General features: G+C 42.5%; 1 protein-coding gene across 1 annotated transcript in view; it reads left to right on the top strand.

The window, feature by feature from the left end:
• Positions 1 to 18,901, top strand: part of fam171a1 (family with sequence similarity 171 member A1) — a 31,542-nt gene extending 12,641 nt beyond the window's left edge. The window contains exons 4-9 of the mRNA XM_050045882.1: positions 4,246 to 4,404; positions 5,015 to 5,191; positions 10,977 to 11,093; positions 12,335 to 12,449; positions 12,695 to 12,812; positions 13,871 to 18,901. Of these exons, the coding sequence (XP_049901839.1) occupies positions 4,246 to 4,404; positions 5,015 to 5,191; positions 10,977 to 11,093; positions 12,335 to 12,449; positions 12,695 to 12,812; positions 13,871 to 15,430 (2,246 nt within the window). The 3' untranslated portion in view covers positions 15,431 to 18,901. The remainder of the gene's footprint in view (positions 1 to 4,245; positions 4,405 to 5,014; positions 5,192 to 10,976; positions 11,094 to 12,334; positions 12,450 to 12,694; positions 12,813 to 13,870) is intronic.
• Positions 18,902 to 20,938: the final 2,037 nt, after the last annotated feature.

Below are 20,938 nucleotides of genomic sequence, written 5' to 3'. Positions count from 1 at the left end.
ACTGTTTTAACGCTCTAATCCTCTGACTGCTGACTTTGTGTGTCAGCTCTGTCTTCTGTGCTAGCTTGAACATGAGAGGTGTGTTACTAACAGGCAAATTAACTGTGAAGATGTGCTGCTCAATATTATGAGAATAAGCAAAAAATATTCATTTAAATTATATATACTGAATTACCTCAAATTTAAAATATAATATGTTAGTTTCACATGTATGGAATGTCAAAAAAATATCACTTTAAATGTGCTACCTTACTGAATTTTTTTCAGCAGCATGTGGTTCTTAGGGGGTTTGCGGTTTTTGGTCCGGCTGCTGATTTCGTGTCAGGTCAGGCTGTGGAACTAATTGGTCAAATTTGCGGGTGCGTTATTGCACATTGCAGTTTCGGTTTGGGAGCGGGTCCAAATACGGTTACTCCTGACTCCAAAAAATAATAATAATAAGATGGCGACAGCCAGAATGCCAAAGTCAAGGCTTCAAAATGGGAGTCCTCAAGCCAGTGGGTGACATCATGTTGGCTACTTCTTTTATACCGTCTATGGTTTAGACACATTAAAAAGTTGTTGTGTTTTCAGCGTCAAGAAGACACTGATCACTGCAGCTCACAGTAAATTAGGTTTTCAGCGCAGCTTATTATATATATTTAGATAAAAGAATGTGAAACGAAATACACATCAATGTATTATAATATGTGTCATCTTTAAGTTTGTATTTGCAGGAAAAATACATTGTTAAACTAGAGTCAGAATCTGATTTGCTACCAATTTTTAATAATAAACACAAATAAACTCACATATTTGTCATTAAGGAAGACTATATTTTGTCCTACATACACACAAAATTGCTCATTGTTGAGTAAAAACCCACCATCCTCCATCCCCACATGCACAAATATAAATCATGAGCCTGTCTTTGTTAGTCAGCCTCTTTGTTAAGGTGTGTGTAATTATATTAGATAAGGCTTTCTCACTGAGGCAGAATCAATATTGCCTCTTTGTCTGCTGGTCCTTTTGTGCGTCTGTGAGCGACAGGGGAGTAATTTAATGTGTCAGCTGTGTTGTCTGACTAAAAAAGAACTTCACAGACACATAAATATACAGACACCATTAACATGTAAACCTCTTGAGTACACACTGCCAGCAGCACGTGCCTGAGTGGAGCGCAGTTTCTGCCCTCTGTCCAGCACACTGTTTGTCACAATGTTGTGAACTTGGGCGCCCAGGGGAGCGATAAACCTCGGCATGTGGCATGAGAAAAGAGAATAAAAGAGGGGGAAAAGGAGGAGGAGGAGGATGATACAGTAAGTGCTGGAAAGTGGGGTTGTGGGTGGAGCAGTTGGAGAGAATAGGGGAGAAAGGGGGATGGGCAGAGCAGTGTCCAACAGAAGGAGGAACAGATGAGGTGAGGGGAAAGTGGAGGGAAAAAAGATGTGAGGAGTTGAGGAAGGGAGCACACAAAGAACAGAAACAGGGTCATTTCCTCCCACAAAAACAGAGACAGACGGGAAATAACATCCACACCTGAACTTCAAGAACAAGCGTCAGACAGAAACATAAAAGTTAAAGGATGCACTCGCTGCAGAGCCAAATTTCATGTGGAGCACAACTAGAAACACAGTGAACACTGGTTTACAGCTGGATGTGTGTCTCACTGCTCAGGAATGTGCACTCGGTACAGTCAGACCACAATGACATCACCTTGCTGAGTCCAGCTACATGCAGTTTTCACCGTTTATTACTCTTTATGTATAATTTGTTAATGGCAGGCAGAGGCTGGATGGACGGCAGCGATGGGGAGAAATGAAAAGGAAACTATTAATTGCGCAGCAAAATATCAGAAAGAAGCATCACGCTGGCCGAGAGAAAAAGTGGAGTAAGGCATTATCTCCAATGTATTGATCCGGAGTTGCCTCCATTAAGCCTAATTTGATGGCTGTATTTATAAAAAGGCATTAGGCAAAGACGAGGAGTAGAAAATCGCCTTGTAAAACATTCTGAAACAACATCAGTGTGCGAGATGGACAGTTGCTGTCGGGTGAAAACCTCCTTACTTAAATTTTTTCAGATTGTCAGATTTCTTTTTAAAGGGGAAGCTGGAGTAGAAAAACTCATTAAACTTTTATTGTTCTGGGTTTTATATAGCCTATGAAATTTTTTTATTTTGTTGTTTGCCTTACAACTGTGACTACTATATTTACAGAGTTAGGGCTGTGCCCGACTCAGGATTTTGTCATTTGAATTGGATTTGGCTGTTCAATACAAATATACGACTATTTGTTCCTTTGTTTTCATTTAAACTATCAAACAATTTATTGAACTACTGGATTTTCAGATGGGATTCGGCCAGATGTTCGAAGTGACAGCGATGTTCACGTAATGTAGTAAACAAGCCAAGCTATTCCTCAGAGCTAATGCATGCTAACTACGCTAATAATGGATTGGGATTTTACAACAACACTTTATGCCGTCACAAGATACCAAACAAAAGCCATAGACTGTATTGTATTAAGTTGCTTTGAGCTGTAAATTCTCATCTAAGCAGACCGAGGAAGATAACATTGTCCTGGAGCCTGACCAGGCAGCTGCCTTCATCTTACTTGTACTCACCCTGGGTCTGGGTCTGCAGCTGCCTGTACCCGTCACACACATCCTTAAAGAGTGGACGGGACGACTTCACATGGTGTAATGATTAATTAATAAAAAAAAGTAATTACTCCTGCTGCTCAAATTTTTTCACAATTTAAGAACTTTGTAGAACATTTTGGAAGAGATGAAGTGTACATATAAGTGCCATATGTTGGGGGAACCTGAGGAGGCGTTAAAGAGACGAAAAAATCAAAATAGAATAGCAGTCAATGAGATTTGCTTGACTAATCATCATAGGGTCTTTTGTACGATACCTCCACAAAATCAGGTCGTAATGCTCTCACATATGTCACCAGCTTTGCCCAGAATTTAATGAAGACATTTTTCTGATGGTGTAATGATTTTACTCTGGCCAGGAGCATGACAGTGAGAAGCGCTGACACTGCAGCTACTTCTGGCGACTGAAATGTCCCCAGAAGTAGCTCCACAGTGAGAAATCTCAGTTGCCTGAGGGCTCTCTGCCTGATGATTCAAATCTTTGTCTTTCAGGGGGCAGCCCTATACAGATTCAATATATGTATTCGTGTTTTGATACTCAAATTACATATATTCATGATTTTTTATCTTTACATTTTCATCGTTAAGTATTTATTTTTCTAATTCTTAGTTTTACTTGTAATTATTTATCTTAATTGCACACTTGCCTTCTTAGCATTGTCTCAAAGGGAAAAAAAATGACCAGTGTGTGATCTGTAATACAGCAAATTCCCTTAATGGCTCGCAAAAGGGGTGAGATTCTTCTTTAATACCTTGCACACCAGACAATTGTAATAAGTACCTAATGTTGTTGTTTATAACCCACAGAACAACAAATGTATATTTATGCGTTTGGTCGTGTGTGTGAATCCATCTGTCTGCAGTTAATCTCGAAACCACCGGATCAATCAACCAAATATCTTGCCTGGACATCTATGACTGTATGCTCAAGGACCTTTCGTGGTTGCAGTGATTCATTATTGTTGAAAAACCTGCTTTATCCTCTGTTTTATACCGACACTGACTTGTGACTGCTCACTCTTAACCACTTGATAGCGGCTGCAAGTTTTCCAGGAATGGGTTTAGCTGAAAACAACAAGCCTTACTGTTTGTTGCAGGCCACATTTTGGCCCTCATTGTAACACAAAAACTGACATCCATAGAAAAGTGTGGTCTTATTTTGAAGCACAGCAATTGCAGATTAATTCCAATGTGTGATGATGCTCTAAAAATAGGCATTATACAAGATCAATAAGTCCATTGATGCTGTTACCTTTGCCTCTGTCTTGACTGTTAGGGAGTTCGGAGGGAGGATGATAATGAGCTGCTTGGGTGTTTGGCTGCCTGGTGGAGATCTGCGCTCTACTGAGTGCACTTTTTTAGTTTGGGAATGTTATGGCTTTATTAGAATCCACCAGGACAATGTTAAAAAATGTAGAGACTAATTTAAAAAAATATACGATGGTCTAATTTCAGTTAGTATCTGTGAGTGTCATCCCCTTCTCCTGTCCTGTTTAACTGCCACATGGCAAATAAAATCTTAAAAAAGCAATTTAAAATTGGTCTAAAACTAAAACTTCTACAACACTTGATTCAACATGTCCATGTTTTCTGATGTCTCTTAAGGTTTACGGCATCAGCCCAGCGTTCACTTCCAGCGCAGAGCTCTGAGTCTTCCCTCCAACACGTCCTATGCCAACCTAACTGCTCTGCTCACTGTGGCCAGCTCCCCCTCGCACATCCAGCACTTCCCCCACCTGCAGGTCCTCAGCGGCAATGGCACAGGTGAGTCTCGAACTGGCGTATGGTGACAGACTGTAAAAACAGGGCCAAGGATAGTTGGGCACAGATGACAGAGGAGGAGGCTGCTGAGAGGGGGTGGGGAGTGAAGGGAAGAAGCAGCAGTACATCAGAGAGACTCTACCCTGGAGAGGCCTCTGTATCTGACCTCCTGAAACACAATAACCCCTGTGTGAGTGTGTGTGCTCTCTGTCTAACACCAGCTTTCAGGCAGTCTCATCCACTTCTTGATGTGTCTGTGTGTTGTATGAATTTGTGTGTACTTCAGCTTGAATACCCCTCAAAAGCTCCCCCCTCCCCACAGCTCGTACCTTCTCCCTCCAGGCAACGCGAGCATACTTGTGCTTTGTGACACTTTCCACACTCAGTCTCTTAGCTTTTTCACTCTCCACCCTGCTTCCTTCTTTCCTGTCTTTCCCTTGTTTTCTTTCCTGTCTGTCTTTCCCCTGACAGCTCTGCTTTATCTACGCTTTTTCATGTTACGCCACCACCCGCCGTCTGCTCCTTTCTTTGCTCCCCCTCCTTTGCACCTTACTCCCACTCACTTTCTTTTCGCTGCATTTTTCACTCCAACACTCTCTTGCTTCTCTCACAGGGACTGAGAAGAGGTTTGAGTTGACTCCTGTAGCGGCAATCTCTGTTCACTTATTGGCCAGCGACGGAGTGGAGCTGCAGGTGAATGAGCCAATCACGGTCTCCGTCCCCTTGCCGGCTGACAGTGGCCTGAAGGAAAATGATCATATCCCTGCTTGGAGATTTGACCCGCGCTTGGGTATGTACTGACAGAAACACAGAAGATTTTCTGACTTTGTGAGCGTAAAGTTTTCTCACCAACACCTTCAACTAAAATCTTAGAAAAATAGCACCTTTAAAAAGTGCAGTGCTGTTATATATTTACTTCTATGTAAATGAGGCCTACTTCCTCTAGTGAATGATTTATGACATTATCAGAGTAGGAGCATTAATACAAACCACGTGTGTGTCCACACAGTGCAGCCAGGTCACAACTTGTAGCTGTGTGTCTGAGTGATGAATGAATTTATTCATAAGGTCATAAAAAATGACCAGCGTGCGGTGCCACATTAATCTGCAAATCAAAACAAACACTGCCCCACATCACAAGATTGGACCGTGGATGTATAATCTGCTGCAGGTCGGTTAAATCTTGAACTGAGCTAAACAATGGCTAAGTGTCTGCGGTGCTGGCTCCTACGGCAGAGACCCTTCACGCCTCTGTGGACTCTCTGATTTATTTCAGCCATCTTAAATCTATGTTGTCAGATGTCCCGCATTGTGACACACCCAGTTCTTCTTGGACAAGCTGAGCTGAAACACAGTGATTAGATCATCAGTTGAGTCAGAAGTGTCTGCACAACAAAACATCCTTCGCTGTGTGTACATTAGTCTCACATTTCCAGATCAACTGTACATTATGTTTGTGCTCTGCCAGGACCTATTAACATTCTTCTGGAGAAATGAAATGTACAGGGTCAGTGGGTATAGAGCTGAAACATTGAGTTGATTAATCACCGAGCTGTGAAACAGAATAATCTGTAGCAAATTTGATAATCAATTAATCTTTTAAGTAGGGCTGTACCCAACTCAGAATTATGTCAGTGAAATCACACCAATATTTGATTATTCTTTTTTTATATAAATATATAAAGTTTCAAAGTTTAAACATGGCCCAGCTGGATGGTTAGTGTGAAAGCCGCATATACGTAATGTAGTTAACAAGCAAAGTGCGCTAAGGACAGAGTGGAAATAAACAAATTTTTTTTCCAACACTAGATATCAAACAAACGCCAGAGACTGTATCGTACTAAGCTGATGTGAGCTGTACTTTCACCACGTCAAAGCAGAAGAGAGAAGAGTTGTTTTCAGAGCCTTGTGATGTAAAGTTTCTCCTCCTCTGTGCCACTGCATTTTGTCCTCAGCTTTCTGTGCCAAAGAGTTTCGTGAAAGTCAAGAGCGCTCACTCTGCAGCTAAATCTTGGGACCAAAACGTCCCCAGAAGTACACTGCACAGCACATTGACTGCCAAAAAAAAAAAAGACTGCTCAATTTGAAGCAATCTCAGTCGACTAAGAGATTTCCGCCTGGATTGCCTTCCTGTTTATCCTATTTTTTTCCTGTTGTCCAAGAGCTCAGACACATATTCAATCTACATTTGAGTATACGGAGCAACCAGCCATCTCTTTTTTTTCTAGCATTCATTCTGTTTGTGTCTGTTTTTAGCTCTGTAATTGGTCTCCACCAACTCATGAGGGAAATATGTGGCACTGTAGCTGCTAAATTCTCAACAATGTTCACCAGCTAGTCACTAGAGAGTAGTTAGACTGAACCAAAACAGTCAAGTTACAGGCCTGAAAACCAAAACAGTGAGCTTAAAGATGCTGAAACTCTCCAGTCTCCATGGAGCTGAGTGGAACTACAGAGTCTCGGAAAAACTACCTCCACCAAAGAGATTATGCTTTTGGTTTGGTTTGTAGGATTACAGAAGAGATTGAGACTCTATAAAAACTACAGAAAAACTACTGGCCTGATATTGTGAAACTTGATGGAAAGGTGTGGCACGGGGTCAAGGAAGAACCCATTACATTTTGGAGCCGATCCGAATCATAGGGCTGATACACAAATAATATTTCACCTTTGTTAACATTGCGAGAGCCCGTTTTGCCATGGCAGAAGTCTGTGTCCTTTGAGTGCCCTTCCAGATCTTCATGGCTTTGTCTTTGTGGGGAAAGATCTTAGCAGCTTTAAGCTAAAATGCCAAGTATTACCTGGCTCCAGCCTCTTAAATGTGAATATTTGCTGATTAACTTCCTCGCCTGTGGCCATAAACTAAACATCTAAACTGTAGATGTTACAATACAAGCAATTTGAGTATGTCAGCTTTGTCAGCAACAAATTGTGAGAGGCTTTTTTCACTATGTCACTATTTTCTGACATTACAAGAGATTAATTGAACATGAAAATAATTGTTTGCTTCAGCCGTAGTGTGATCACCTTAAACCAGTCATTCTTGTCAAGGGTTTGTGAGGTAGACACTGGTAGATACTTTATTAAGATGACAATTTTTCTCGACATGTTTTATAAAAGAATAAAATAGAAAGCTTGGAGAAGCAGTAAACAGTTGTTGCTCAACAGATTGAGGCCGACCCCTGCAAGTTCACGTGTTGAGTCAGACTTCAACATTAACAGGAATAATAGGCCACATGCCACTGGGATAAATCTCTTCCACATTAAACATGTTTTGGTCCCAACTGTATGTGAGATGAGACTAGCACTTTACTAAATCTACCCTAAAGATGTTCCTGCTAAGTTAGGAACATTTTATTAGGGTAATAAATTTTAAAATTGGACCATCTTTGCTCTTGTGATGGTTTTAAGGATCTCGAGGCTCAGTTTTAAAGTGCCCACAGTATCAACATCAAGAGCTTATAAAAAGGGCTTTGATAAAAGCTGAGGGAACACACACACACACACACATACACTCACACACTTGTAGCCTACGCACAGCCTGTAGCAGCAAGTATTTCCACAACAGAAGTCATCCCCGGACCCCTCTCCGGGCTACATCTCGTGTTCCTTAGCAACCCCGCCAAATAAGTAACACAACAGAAAGTCCCCGCTCCCGATTGAGTGTCTTCACTGAGCGCTTAAGTGTGTGAAATGTGTGTGTGTGTTGAATTGAGGATAGAAAACAGACACAAAGAAAAGATCTTTTGAAACCCGTCTGGTGCCTTTTTTGGTGGAATACTTCAGGCTGATGAAAGCTCCCTCACAAAGAAGCTCAGTTTGTTTACAAAGTGCGCACATGGACGACACACACACAAACACGCAAAAACCTGTTTGTCTTGTATAACTGACAGCCTCTTATGTATTGTTACATGTTAACGGAGCGTGGTGGTAAAAATGATGTCATGCTGGAACAGATCAAATTCACCTGGGTGTCATTTGTAAACAGACGCACCTTCATCCTGAGAGGAGTATGGTAATGCAAATCAGCTTCCTCAGACATGCAGACTACTATCTGTACAACAAAAAAAGACCCAGTGTCAGCTGTGTTGACTTTGCATGAATGGGCGAGAAGCAGAAGTGATATACAGGCCGTATTGACGTTATAAATGTTTGCATTGAGTCTAAGCAGCCGCCAGAGTCTCTGCAGTGTATTGTACTGAAGCGTGGGAACAGAGTCATTAAATGTCACTATTAAACAGGTCAGTCACACAGAGAGAGGACTCCCCTGTGGAAACAATCAGACAGAACCAGGGTGAATCCTGGCAGGGCTGGGCACAGGGCTTAGTGCGCGCGTGTGTGTGTGTGTGTGTGTGTGTGTGTGTGGGGTGCTGAGTCACACAGCCTCTCTCGTTTCTTCTGCCTTTTCCCTTATCTCTTCTTCCATTCCTCCTCTTGTTTTCTCTCCTTATTATGGTTTTCCCCTTCCAAGCTCTTCATATATTTGTCTTTCCTCATCGAATATCCTCTCCCTCCCTTCTTTTTTTGGTTCCTCCCTCCCCCCTGAAGATCGATGCCGATATTTGACCACTTGATGATGTATAACTGGGAATAAACAAAGAAACAAAGTGGCTTTCACCACATTAGCCCTGAGACCCAGAGGAGGGGAAGTGTGGAGGCACAACTGAACGTTTCCTCTTGGAGCAGATTTACTGTGAGCCAATCAATCAGGGACTCTGGCTTTGTTGTGGGGCTTTTTTTGGTGCTGGAGCTGCCATTGTGCTCCTGTTCATAGGCCCTCAGTGACATTTGACTGAGCATGCTGCCTCCCTGTGGGAGAGTTAAGTACTGCCAGAACACTCAACTCTGTCCCACAACCAGGCTTGAGTTTTTAAGAGATCTTGAAAAGTCTTGCAAAGCATTGAATTCAGTTTTCTCTAAATAAACCTTGAGAGGTGTAAAATAGTCTTGAATTTAAGACACATAAGTCCTTGTAGTTTAGTCATAAAATGATTTTGTATCTGATTGCTGTTTGTTGTTGACATTAGGAGCTAAAATCAGGATTGTGCACACAGGAGGATGTTTAATCAATTTCCATGGAGTCTTTGTCAGCACCATCGGACCTGTAGCAAACACTGTTACTACTGCTTGTTAGTAACAGTTGCTAGGAGATTCATTTATACATTTGGAGAAGTGTCAACCTCAGCAGAAACATTGCTTTTAGATATACCGTACAGGATTTTCCTCATACAGAAGTAATTACTCTTAATCATCACTTAGGACCCACTTGAAGTGTGTGGTGGTGTATTTATCCGCAGAGACTCTGCCCTCTGCCTGTATTCTCTTATTTTCTGTGTTCAGGGCCTTTATGGGCGTGTACCCCACAGCGCTCTAGTGAAGTTGGGCCTTTAAAAAAGGTAGCGATGTGGTGCCAGACTGTTAACAGCAGGTATCAAAGAGACATGGCGCCAAAAACAAAAGGATATATACCGAGAGTGAATCTGGGGTTGGTTTGTACTTTCGCTGGTGAGCATGTTTATTAACAACATCTCACAACCTGTGTAGTATTCATTTAATCCATCCATCAGTTTTGTGCTTGTTATCCAGGTCACATCAACTTGATTAATTTTATCGACAGGAGTTGTTTTATATTGCTAGGACTGCTGAAAAACAAAGATAACATAAAATAATTCTCAGCAGTATTGTGTTTACTGGTTTTTCATCAAACTGAAACACTCATTACATTGCACTGTATTTGGTGTTAAAAGAAAGTGTTAAATTTAACTTCCACTGCTGTTAATGGAGTTTACATCTGTCACAGTAGCAAGTCCTTCCTCTTTAAAGGCACCCTTTAAAGGATTTGTCACATTTTGTTTGTAAACACAACATGCAAATTTGGCCCCTCCTCTTCATCTCAGTGAATCTGAGAGTGCAGCGGGGGTCAAGAGAGAGTGAGTGAAGAGAGGGAGTGGCGTCCACAGCACAAATAAACACACTCACACCTCTGCACAACCCTGCAGCAAAATGCTGCATTGCCATATTTGTGTGAATTCAGCTGAAGAGCACACTTTAGCTTTTCTGCTGTGTGTGTATGTGTGTGTGTGTGTGTGGCTCAACCCTGCCCTCGATCAAACAGAAACAGACTTGCAGCTCACGTCCACCGAGCAGAGGAGAGAGACAGAGACAGCAATGTACCCAGGGGGCAATGTTTTTATAGAGTCTCGATCTCACGCTGCTATTGGCTGGGGTCTACACACCACTACCCAAAGGCTGATACACAGAAACACCACGGACAAACCAAAATGAGAGAATACAGGAAGAGGGCAGGTTCTCTGCAGATGCAGACATTACCACACACTGCTCATGGGTCTGAAGATGATTGAGAGGGATTACTTTTTTGTAGGGAAATCCAACAAATAAGAGCGCTGCTTTGTCTATACTGGGTTAACTGAGAGTCAGATCGGAGGTCGCTGCAGGCCTTGTCAGTTGTCACATTGTCCTTAATGCATTCTGTGAACTGGCACACTGGCTCTTTTATAAAATAACTGTTGGGAAATACATTTTCAAGACCTGTGATTGTGTGTGTGTGTTTGCAGGTGCCTGGATAAAGAGCAGCTGGGGTCACGTGCAGCGGGAGGGCAACCAGCTCAGTCTGACCTACATTGCTCCTCAGCTGGGATATTGGGTGGCCGCCATGTCTCCACTGCACTCAGGTGACAAACTGCTGTAGAGAGCACAACACTTTTTTTGTCACATCATGTACGTGCTCTGTATGTAGAAAGATATACGGTATCGATATTAGGTACAATTCGAACCGTAGAAAAGAGCACCAAGCGTAAGATCCCGAGCCCATACAATGAAGTCTGCTATGTTTATGTTTTGGAGAACAATGTCAAGGACGACTCTCTTGCCTGCCTTCCAACTTTATCACCCATGGTCATACAGTTAAGAGGATGTGATGGACGAGTGCTGCGCACATAGGCAGATTTCAGAAGAGACTTGCGGCGTTGAGAAATGTCTTTGCAACCCAACGTGCCGGGTACACATTAGAGTTGGGTCAATTTCTAGTTTTGCCACTCCAAAACACGAGCGCGAGCTTAAACTGGTTTGATTTGAGCCAACATTTGTTATTATGACGTTTTCTGGCAAAATAAAAAGTAGCCTACATCAGCAACCTATGCCGACGGCGTCACGCCACTAAATCCAACTTGTATTGCATTAGAAATAAGCATCATGACAATGTGATTAACCTATTATTATGTTTGTTAATAAACGTACTAATGGAGCTACTAGTGTCAGTCAGGCTGTGTGGACGTAACTGCCAAGCTGAGCCCCAGCAACATGAAGGGGATCAGGTTTAAGTTGAGGTAGGAGGGGGAAGATGAGTGTAGTGCACATTGTGTTTTTTGGGGTGACAAGTCAAGAGGGTTCTCTCTAGCCCCTTTTATACAGCCTGTTGCGCCGTTATTTAACCTCACTGTTCTGTGTTAAACGTAGGGACACCGAATGGGGGGCATTGTTGTTCGGCCATTAAGCTGGCAGCAGAGGTAGTAATAAAGCAGAGTCACATTATCGCCCGCCCAGATGCAGCTGCTGAGTCACATGAGACACCTGGTGGTAAAATTCTAAATGCTGGTCTGGTCTGGATTTGCCTTGATATCAAACCTTTTTTTCTTTGGCCTAACTTAGTACTTAGAACTGTAATTGAGACCACCTTTTCATGTGGACCCGGGAAAAGATTGATGTACCGTGACCAGGTCCGGTGCACCATGTTAACATTAATCAAACAAACTGGACTTGGGGGTCAGATGTAGTCAAATCGGGGCCCATGTCCCTGATGTGAAAGCCTCCTCAGAAGGAATAAGATAAAATATTTTCCCACCATTTTTTTTTTTGATAGTAGACAGTAAATGAAACCTTGATGTTAAAATATGATCTCTCGTCTGTCCAACAGGTCCAGTGTTTGCGAAGGACATCAGCACGTACCACACCTTTTTCCTGTTGGCTATACTGGGAGGCATGGCTCTCATCCTGCTCTGCCTGCTTTGCCTTCTGTTGTACTACTGCAGGTGTGTGAAACATTTCCATGGCAATATGATCTCATCTTAAAGACTGTCTGAAGTTGCCATATTTGTCTCCAAAATGAGGAATCAAAGGCAACATTTTGACAGTGTCAGGAATTTACAGTAATATGAGTCAGTTAGTTCTCATGACTGGTTGTGGGGAACATGTGAATGTACAGTCGCTGACTAATTTAGACTTTATGTTTTTGTACTTGATGTTATCCGGTATCTGTTGTCTCTGTGTTTTGCAGGCGTCGTTGTTTGAAGCCTCGAGGGTCTCACCGTAAGCTGACACTATCCTCCGGTCTAGACAGCAGTAAGAGGGACCAAGCCACCTCCATGTCCCACCTGAACCTCATCAGCAACGAGGTCTGTCTCACTTAAATGATCCACTCACTAGTCTACAATGCACTGTCCTAAGCCCCTTTCACACATGCACTGCAAACCTGAAATTATCTAGACATTAAATGTTAAATGGATTTACTTGTCACATTCATGTACTGGTAGATGAGGCTACCATACAGTTTTTAAACAATCACCAGCACTCACAGAGCAGGAGCAAGCAATTTAGGGTTTAGTATCTAGCCCTTCAGCATGTGGCTTAGGATCTGTCGGGAATTGAATGGCTGATCTTCTGATTAGTGGACAGCCTGCTTTACCTCCTGAGCCACAGCCGCCCCTGCCCCTGGAATCGGACATTAAACAGACTTTATCCTGCCAGCGTCCCAGTACAAAGTCAGTTTAATGTCCGATTGTGTGAATAATCACCTGGAGAATTCACAGTGATAAGATTTCTATCATGCCAATTGCGTGAAACCCGAAGAAAACAAACATCCCAGGATGAAGGGGACGGGTCATTTACACGAAGACGGCAACAAAATCGCCAAACAAACTCTAGGACTGGCAAGAGACTTGATTGTGTATGACCAAGTAATGAACCGGCTTTCCGACTATGGTGTCATCCGCATCGTGTTCTGCGTTCTGCCCAGACGCCATCACTCACATAAACCAAATAGAGTCTTTCCAGTAGGTGAGAACGCTACTGACACAGACAATCTCCTGTATTGTGTTACCTGTGTGTGAAAGGGAAACTCTGTTGAATGTCTGGACCTGATTGTCCGGGCACTCTCCGGAGTTCATTTGAGAGAGCGGCTTTAGTGATTATCAGAGGAAGTCCTTGCTCCTTGTGTCGGGGAATATCTGCCTTGTGGGGTAAATCCTTCATCAAATATTCCTGCAGTGGTTGGAAAAACTAATTTCTTGAACTAGTAAGAATCAAGAATGTTGGAACAACGCTCTCATGTTGTCTGTGCTGTGATTACTTTAGTAGATATGATGATTTTCTTTGGGTTGTGTTTGAATTATATCTCACTTTACACTGAGTATATTTCAAAAGTTTCTTACACTTCAATATTTGTCATCTCTAGGTGCAGTTGGAACTTGTTTCCACAGCGACTGAGCCCGACATGACCACACCAATGCTGAAGCCTTCCTCGTATGAGCACCAAGACAATCAACGTCAACACAGCCTAATCCATCACAGCAAACACAGCCGCTCCTCGCTCGGCAACAACAGCCACCACGGCTCATCTCTTGGCAATCTAACGCCTCGCAGCAGAGACTACCGGCAGTCTGTGGAAACGTTCCAATTAAAGTCTGCCCTTTCATGTGGAACAGACAGAGGCTACCGTCAATCATATACCTCCGTCTGCTCATCCAGCAACCCCATTTCAGACACACTGTCATCAGCCAATCACGGTCAGGTGTCGGCTAACCAGCTGAGCAGTGTCGGGGTTGTTGATTGCATCTCCCCCTCCTCTCCTCCTCACTCCCCCAGCAGAGGGGAGGGGTGTGAGTGCAGAGCTCCTGACTACCTTCTGTCGCGCTCTGTGGACCACCTGGAGCGTCCCAGCCCCCCGTTGCTGTCTCGGCCGGGCCAGCTGCTCTGCTGCGGCTCCGTGGACCTGCTGAGTGGAGGAGAAGGCTACCCGAGGGTGCGTCCTACACTGGTGATCCCAGCACACTACATGCGGCTGCCCGGCGAGCACCCTCTGTCTGGTCAGGCCCTCCTGCTGCAGACTGACCAGCAGAGTGATCTGGAGACCATCCAGGCTGAGCTCAATGCCTCACATTCCCAGCAGCCCCTGGGGGGAACCCCCACTGACAGTGCCCCACATCCCAACAAACAGAGTGATGGAGAACGGCTTGGCCTGTCAGAGTCTCTTTCTATCCCAGCAGCACTTGGGGACACAGGTCTAGTGGAAATAAACAGTGAGGACACCTTACTGGCTGAAAAGACTTTAATGGAGCTAAGGGGAGGGAAGCCTCTGCCTCACCCACGGGCCTGGTTTGTCTCACTTGACGGACGCTCCAACGCTCATATTCGCCACTCCTACATCGACCTGCAGCGGGCGGGGTGCCACAGCAACACACCAAGTGGAGGAGGTCAGCAGGGTAATGGCAAAAGTGGGAAGCGCGGCAACGATGCTAGTCTGGACTCCGGCGTGGACCTGAACGAGCCGAGAGCAGGCCGAGGGAGAGGGAGAGACGGGGGGCGGGAGGAAAGAGATGTCGACAGGTCGAAAGGCACGACACCAGCCATGGCGTACACTCAGCTGGTGTACGTGGACGACCTAGACGTGGGAGGCAGCGAGGAGGAGACGCCCAAGTGCAGCCCACAGGACAGTATAACAGGACCCATCCTGTCAGACAAAGCGGAGGGTCAGAGAGGGGATCACTGTCAGGGGGAGGTGGAGGGGAAAAGAGTAGAAGGGGTACAAATACACGAGGAGCCGCCCTCACTGTCCTCATCCCCTGCTTCTCCTCCTCCCCTGCCAACACCAGAGGGAGAGACGTTCAGGACTGATCATGTGCTGCTGTCAGTCTCTCCTGATGATGATGCAGCACACGAGGATGGAGAGGAGGAGAAGAAGAGTCCCTGGCAGAGGAGAGAGGAGCGACCCCTGCTGGCCTTCAACATGAAATGATACACAGATGACCACTTCGAGGATAGGTTCACATTTTTTGTCATGGAGTATTGATATGCCCATATATGCATTGAATGTGTTTTTGGTCGGAGTAATTGCTCCTCCTGTCCACACTGGCTCTACTTAAAGCTATTTTAAAGGGGAGCTTCAGTATTTTTAAACATATTTTCCCATCTTTTTGTGTCTAAGTGACTAGTGGGAACAACAATTTCTGAAATTGGTCCAGTATTGAGAGAGAGTGCTGCAGTCTGCAGCAATAAAACCCAGGCCCCGTTAGTTTATCTCCATTAAAAGTGATTGTTTTTGCTACTAACAGACTCAGATTATTTGTAAGTGTCTGACAACATTATGGAAAGGTCCCTACCAAGAAATGAAACATTTTTCTGTACCTTTCACTGATGATGTTTTGTGTCCAAGTCTCGCTGACGAAAAGTCTCACTCACTCACTCAAATTTCACAGACTTTCTCACATTTTTGAAATCAACTAAATATTCAGCCATGTCATTGAAAATTTTGTTGATAAGACTAAGATACGCCGTCTGTGCTCCAACACAAACAAACAAAGAACTCTCTCCAACTCTCACTCATGTTTCCATCGGTTACCTCCTGCAATAAGGCACCTCTCATGAGAAAGAGACTTCTCCTTTAGCAAGACTTGGACACAAAACAGACCAGATAAACTGAAAGGTTCAGTAAAACGTTTTATTCCTTTGTAGGATTCTTTCCATAATGTTGTAAGACACTCCTAATAACAATCTGAGCCCGTCAGTGACAAAAACTAGCACTTCAAGTAGTTGGCCTGTTTTGCCGCTGCCGACTGCAGCTGTCTCGCACAGCACTAGATCAGTTTAAAAAGTTATTGTTCCTACGAATCACATGGGAAAATAGAGTCCACATTGAAAAATACTTGAGTTCCTCCTCCCTGTATGAGCTGATGGATGAAATTGACAATCCTCCTCCTGTGCTAAAATTCATTCTGATTCAGCCGAAGCTAATTGGAGGCTTAAGATCCTGAGTTAGTGACATCAAAATTAGTTTTTCAGATAAAGTACATTGTTAATCCCAGTAGGAAAACACAGCATTGCAGCAGCCAAGTCACGCATGAAACACAACACAAAGTTGGATGACTACATGAATAGAGTAATGAAAACAAATCTAAGAACTGGGACCGTACTCTATATACAAGAGAGGCCAGTGTTAGCCAAAGATACTAGGTGAGGTGAATTGCCACAAGTCTTGAGTCATAACTCAATCTCAGTTTGACTTATACTCCCTGACATCATTATCTCAGATGTCCATCATAATAAAGAGCCATAAGTCTGCTAAATATAACTCCAGAACTTGTCTGTGAATCATCACTTATTTAAGTTTTCTTCATTATCAGAGTAATCCAGTGATGTTTGTCTATACAGTCATGGATATACTGAAAACACACTGAGCCAGGACCATGTTCTTTGTCCTTCATCTCACTGAAATCACATTAGGAATGGATCTGTTTGCCGTTAGTGAGACAGGAGGAGCATGTAAAGCAACTGAAATTGTTCAGCTGCACGTGTGGGCAGATCAGTTTTGAGATAGACTTGAAAAAATGTGAATTAATCCTTAAATCATGACTCCCCCCTCTGCTCAGACCACAACGTGAAAGACCATTTAAATTGAAGCCCTTTGTTTTCCTTAATAGAGCACTGAGAAGACATTTCAGCACTGGGATCCCTTCTAGCCAAGAGCACGAAGGGACGATTCAGATCCTTCACGAACCTCCAGGTCCCCTTTATGAAAGTACCACTGTTGCACTCCACTTTGTCATCCTCATGACCCTCTACACGAACACACCACTCATCAGGAATATCGTATGCATCGTCTGAGGGAGACAAACGGATGTTGGAGGCAAGAATATTTTATGCACAACAGATATATGCCTTTTTTTTTTTATAAATAGCCTTGTAAGCATAAAGGAACTGAAACAGATGATGGGTGGTTCTCACATTTGAAAGACTACAGGAGCCTTTTTTTTTCTTGAGCCATATTGGCCTCAGTCCACTGACTGTAAAGAACACACCACACTACTTTCAAGTGAAATTATAACCCTTATTTTTAAGACTGTGGAGCATCTTTGCAAAACACAGCAACTGATTCTACTCTTCTCACAGTCTGCACAAGAATCAGCCCTGACGTCAACATGTGAATCCTGAGCTTCGGATAGTTTGGAGTATGTTGCTAGAATTTAATCTAGCCAGTCAGAAGGCTGCACGGATGTTTCTACGTGATCTACAGATGGTTTGGACTGAAGAAAGTAAACCACTATCCGCACTGCAACAGATAATGTGACACACCACTATGCTGGTGGGCAAGGATCTAATACCACTACGAAGACTGTAGCTCCACCCAAATTAATTGTGAGGTGTAATAATATGAAGGGTTTTGTAACTGTTGAACCACTGACTGGCATATTTTTTGCTCTGAAGGCTATGCATCACTTTTATACGGCTGCTTGAGATGCCTTTTTTGTAATTTTAATCATTTTAATTGCCAACATGAAGTATTTTACCCGAAAAATAGGCTATTTTTATTTCTTCGAATATGTTAAGGGCTTTTCTTCTTCACCCGCCTTATCGTTAGAGTTACAAAAAACAAAACACATAACTGCAAGTTTTACCTGAAACCAAACTATTTTTGCATGCTGAGTTTAACCTTGATTTTTTTTTTTTTTTTTTTTACCATTTCCTCACGTTCCAAGTGCCTTTGAACAACCTGACTCTGCAACGAATTTGTGGAACAGATTACCTTATTTATTTCTCACCTTCCTTTGCCTTCAGCTTTTCTCCTCTACCTCAGCCCTCCCTTTCTCTCCCACTTGTGAAAGAAAGCATGCAGTAAACTTTCCTCGGCACTAGCGTATTAAAAGCTACACTGCAGACATCTCAGAAAATGTCTACCAGCTGCTGCAATCGTAAAATCCTCTACAGTAATCAGCAAGGCACCAATCTGTCTTAGAGTAAGCAGTTAAGGATTTACACAAGTTTTCAGTGTAGCACGGGATAGATAAAGCTAAGTGTGATTGTATGTGAAGCTAAACTGCAGGTCATTTCAGTGCATTTTCTTATTTTGGTGTTTTTTGGATGGTGAATGTTTTGTCTCGAATGTGTTTACGTGCGCCTGAGTGGTGGTGGTGGTGTTCCTCTGCTGCTGGCTGTGAGTTTGTGTTGTCCACGTGATGAATAATCAACATGCATCCACTCAAGGATCATATAGTCATAGCAATCATATTACAGAGTGTGTATAGTTCTTTCCTTTCCTCTACCAGGTCAAAATGATGTGTGAGTTGGTGTTGTGAATGGCCTCTTTCCTCTTAGTATCCCACAGCAACCTCCAGCTCTAGGGTGGAGTTGCAGCACAGCATCCTGAGTGTGTAACTTGGTTGCTTGCATTATATTTGAAGCCTATTATTCTGAATAAACCGCCAAACTGGAATGATCTGTGTGTGCGTCTGTGCTTTGTGTAATTACAAAGAAGGGATTTGCAGCCTGAGAGTTTTTATTTCCATTTTAAATGTCATGTTATCAGTAAACTTGTGAAACACAATATTTGAATATTTGCTCAGCTTTACCTTACACACTACTCAGTCGAGGCCACGCTAGACCAGCAACTCAGTGTTCTGCTAAGTTTAAATTACGATTTTGGTGGCTTTGATATAACGGCTACAATTCCCTGACGGAAAAGGCTGTCTGATGGCATGGTAAAGCAGTGACAGTCTTCTTAATACAGTGTAGTGGGACATGTTTTAGGTGGCTAACAACCTACCCATTGAGGCAGCTTTTGCTCAGCTGTTTGGTTTTTGTGTTCATGATGAGGGGGTTCTCTACCTGGAAGTTAATGGAATTTCTCCCTTTTCCGAGGGGGAATTAAATCTGTTATATCAAAGCCACCGAACTCATTAACAAATCAGTAATTTCTAGTCTACTGCGGCGTTGATTGGTTAGAGTGTAAGGGTAAGAAGGAAAATATTCAAATACAGTGTACACACATTAATGTCGTTTTTTAATTTTTTTAGGTGGCTAAAATACATTCTGCTGCGGCTTTACTTAGCCCCCATGCTGGTAGATTTGGTTTATCAAAGATGATAGCAAAGCAATGCAGTATATAAAATAGGCACAGGAGAAACGTCAGATAGGTCGGACCACCGTGTTTAACTATATATCTTAAAACGTTACAGTTACTGCGGGAAATTAAAATAAACAAGTTGCTGTTGTCACATATTTGCCAGTTTTCTCACTTGAAGTCACTGTTGTTAGCACAATGTCAGTGATTCAGTCTATATAGTAAAGTTGTGACATCACAACTTCACAGAAGTTCACAGTCCTGATAGCTCTTAAAGCCACAGTTTCTGGATACAGACTGCACATTTTTTTGGATTAAATGTTATGATGCTTTCACAGTATTTATATAGCACCTATACCTGCTTTATAATTTTTAAAAAGAAGACATGAAAATTAGATTTTTTTTAACAACATGGGACCTTTAAAGTTGTCTTGTAAATAGGATTGAATGTTCTTAAGAGATACAGTCAGATTGTTACATGTAAATTAGATGCCTTCTTGAAGTAGTTACCTTTTCTTTAATTAAGATATGTTCCATTGTTTTGTCATTATTATATTGTGTATAATATACCGTATGAACAGTGGCGTCGTCATGCCTGGGTGTCCGATGCTTCAGCCCTTAATGTTTTATAAATGGCCCCAGATCTAATAATCTATCAATCCATTCCTACTTGTACTTGAATAAATGTAATTAGTAACAGTCCACCACTGTTAAACATTAATACATACATTTGACTATTTTTCCAATAGTTGCTGTAAAGTATGCTGTTTCTACTCTGTGCTAATTACCAACAACCACTAATATTTTTAACATCACAATTCATAATTAATTTGGAAAATTAAAAAAAAAAGTTTTGCAGGGTAGATAAGGTTGCCAGAGTGCATTAAAAAAGCATAAAAATGAAGCTTGTTCATAAAAAAATGTCCCCAACACAGGTCCAGGCTGAGCCCCCAATGTCTTAGCCTGCACATGAGCTGATGACAGACATGCCCCTGCAAGTGACATGGTCTTGAGTTTCAAAAATTCAGTTTATAGGCTACTATAGTGAGCAAAAAACAATTTGCTCTGTTGTAATTTCCCCATTCTTTAAGCAAATATCAAATAAATCAATCAAATGAATATCTTTTGACGAGGCTGGATTACCATCATGCACGAGAACCCCAAAACTCCAGATTCACTGTATTAATTATTTTTTTTGTAATTTGATTAATTGCACATTTGTTTGGGAATACAATAAAATACAAAATCATCTAAAACAGGCTTTGACTTATTACCTGCTGTTGTGATCCTGTCTTGTCTACTGTTAGTAGTGAGACTTTAGACTAAATCTGATAAACAGATATAAATAGATAACAGTTTAATTTGGACTGTACCTCAGGTTACAGGCAGGAGTTTAGCGCTGCTGTTCCG

This window comes from Epinephelus moara, chromosome 6 (assembly GCF_006386435.1).
Source record: "Epinephelus moara isolate mb chromosome 6, YSFRI_EMoa_1.0, whole genome shotgun sequence".
In the NCBI taxonomy this organism is placed as follows: Eukaryota; Metazoa; Chordata; class Actinopteri; order Perciformes; family Serranidae; genus Epinephelus; species Epinephelus moara.
This window is presented reverse-complemented; position numbering and strand designations above follow the sequence as displayed.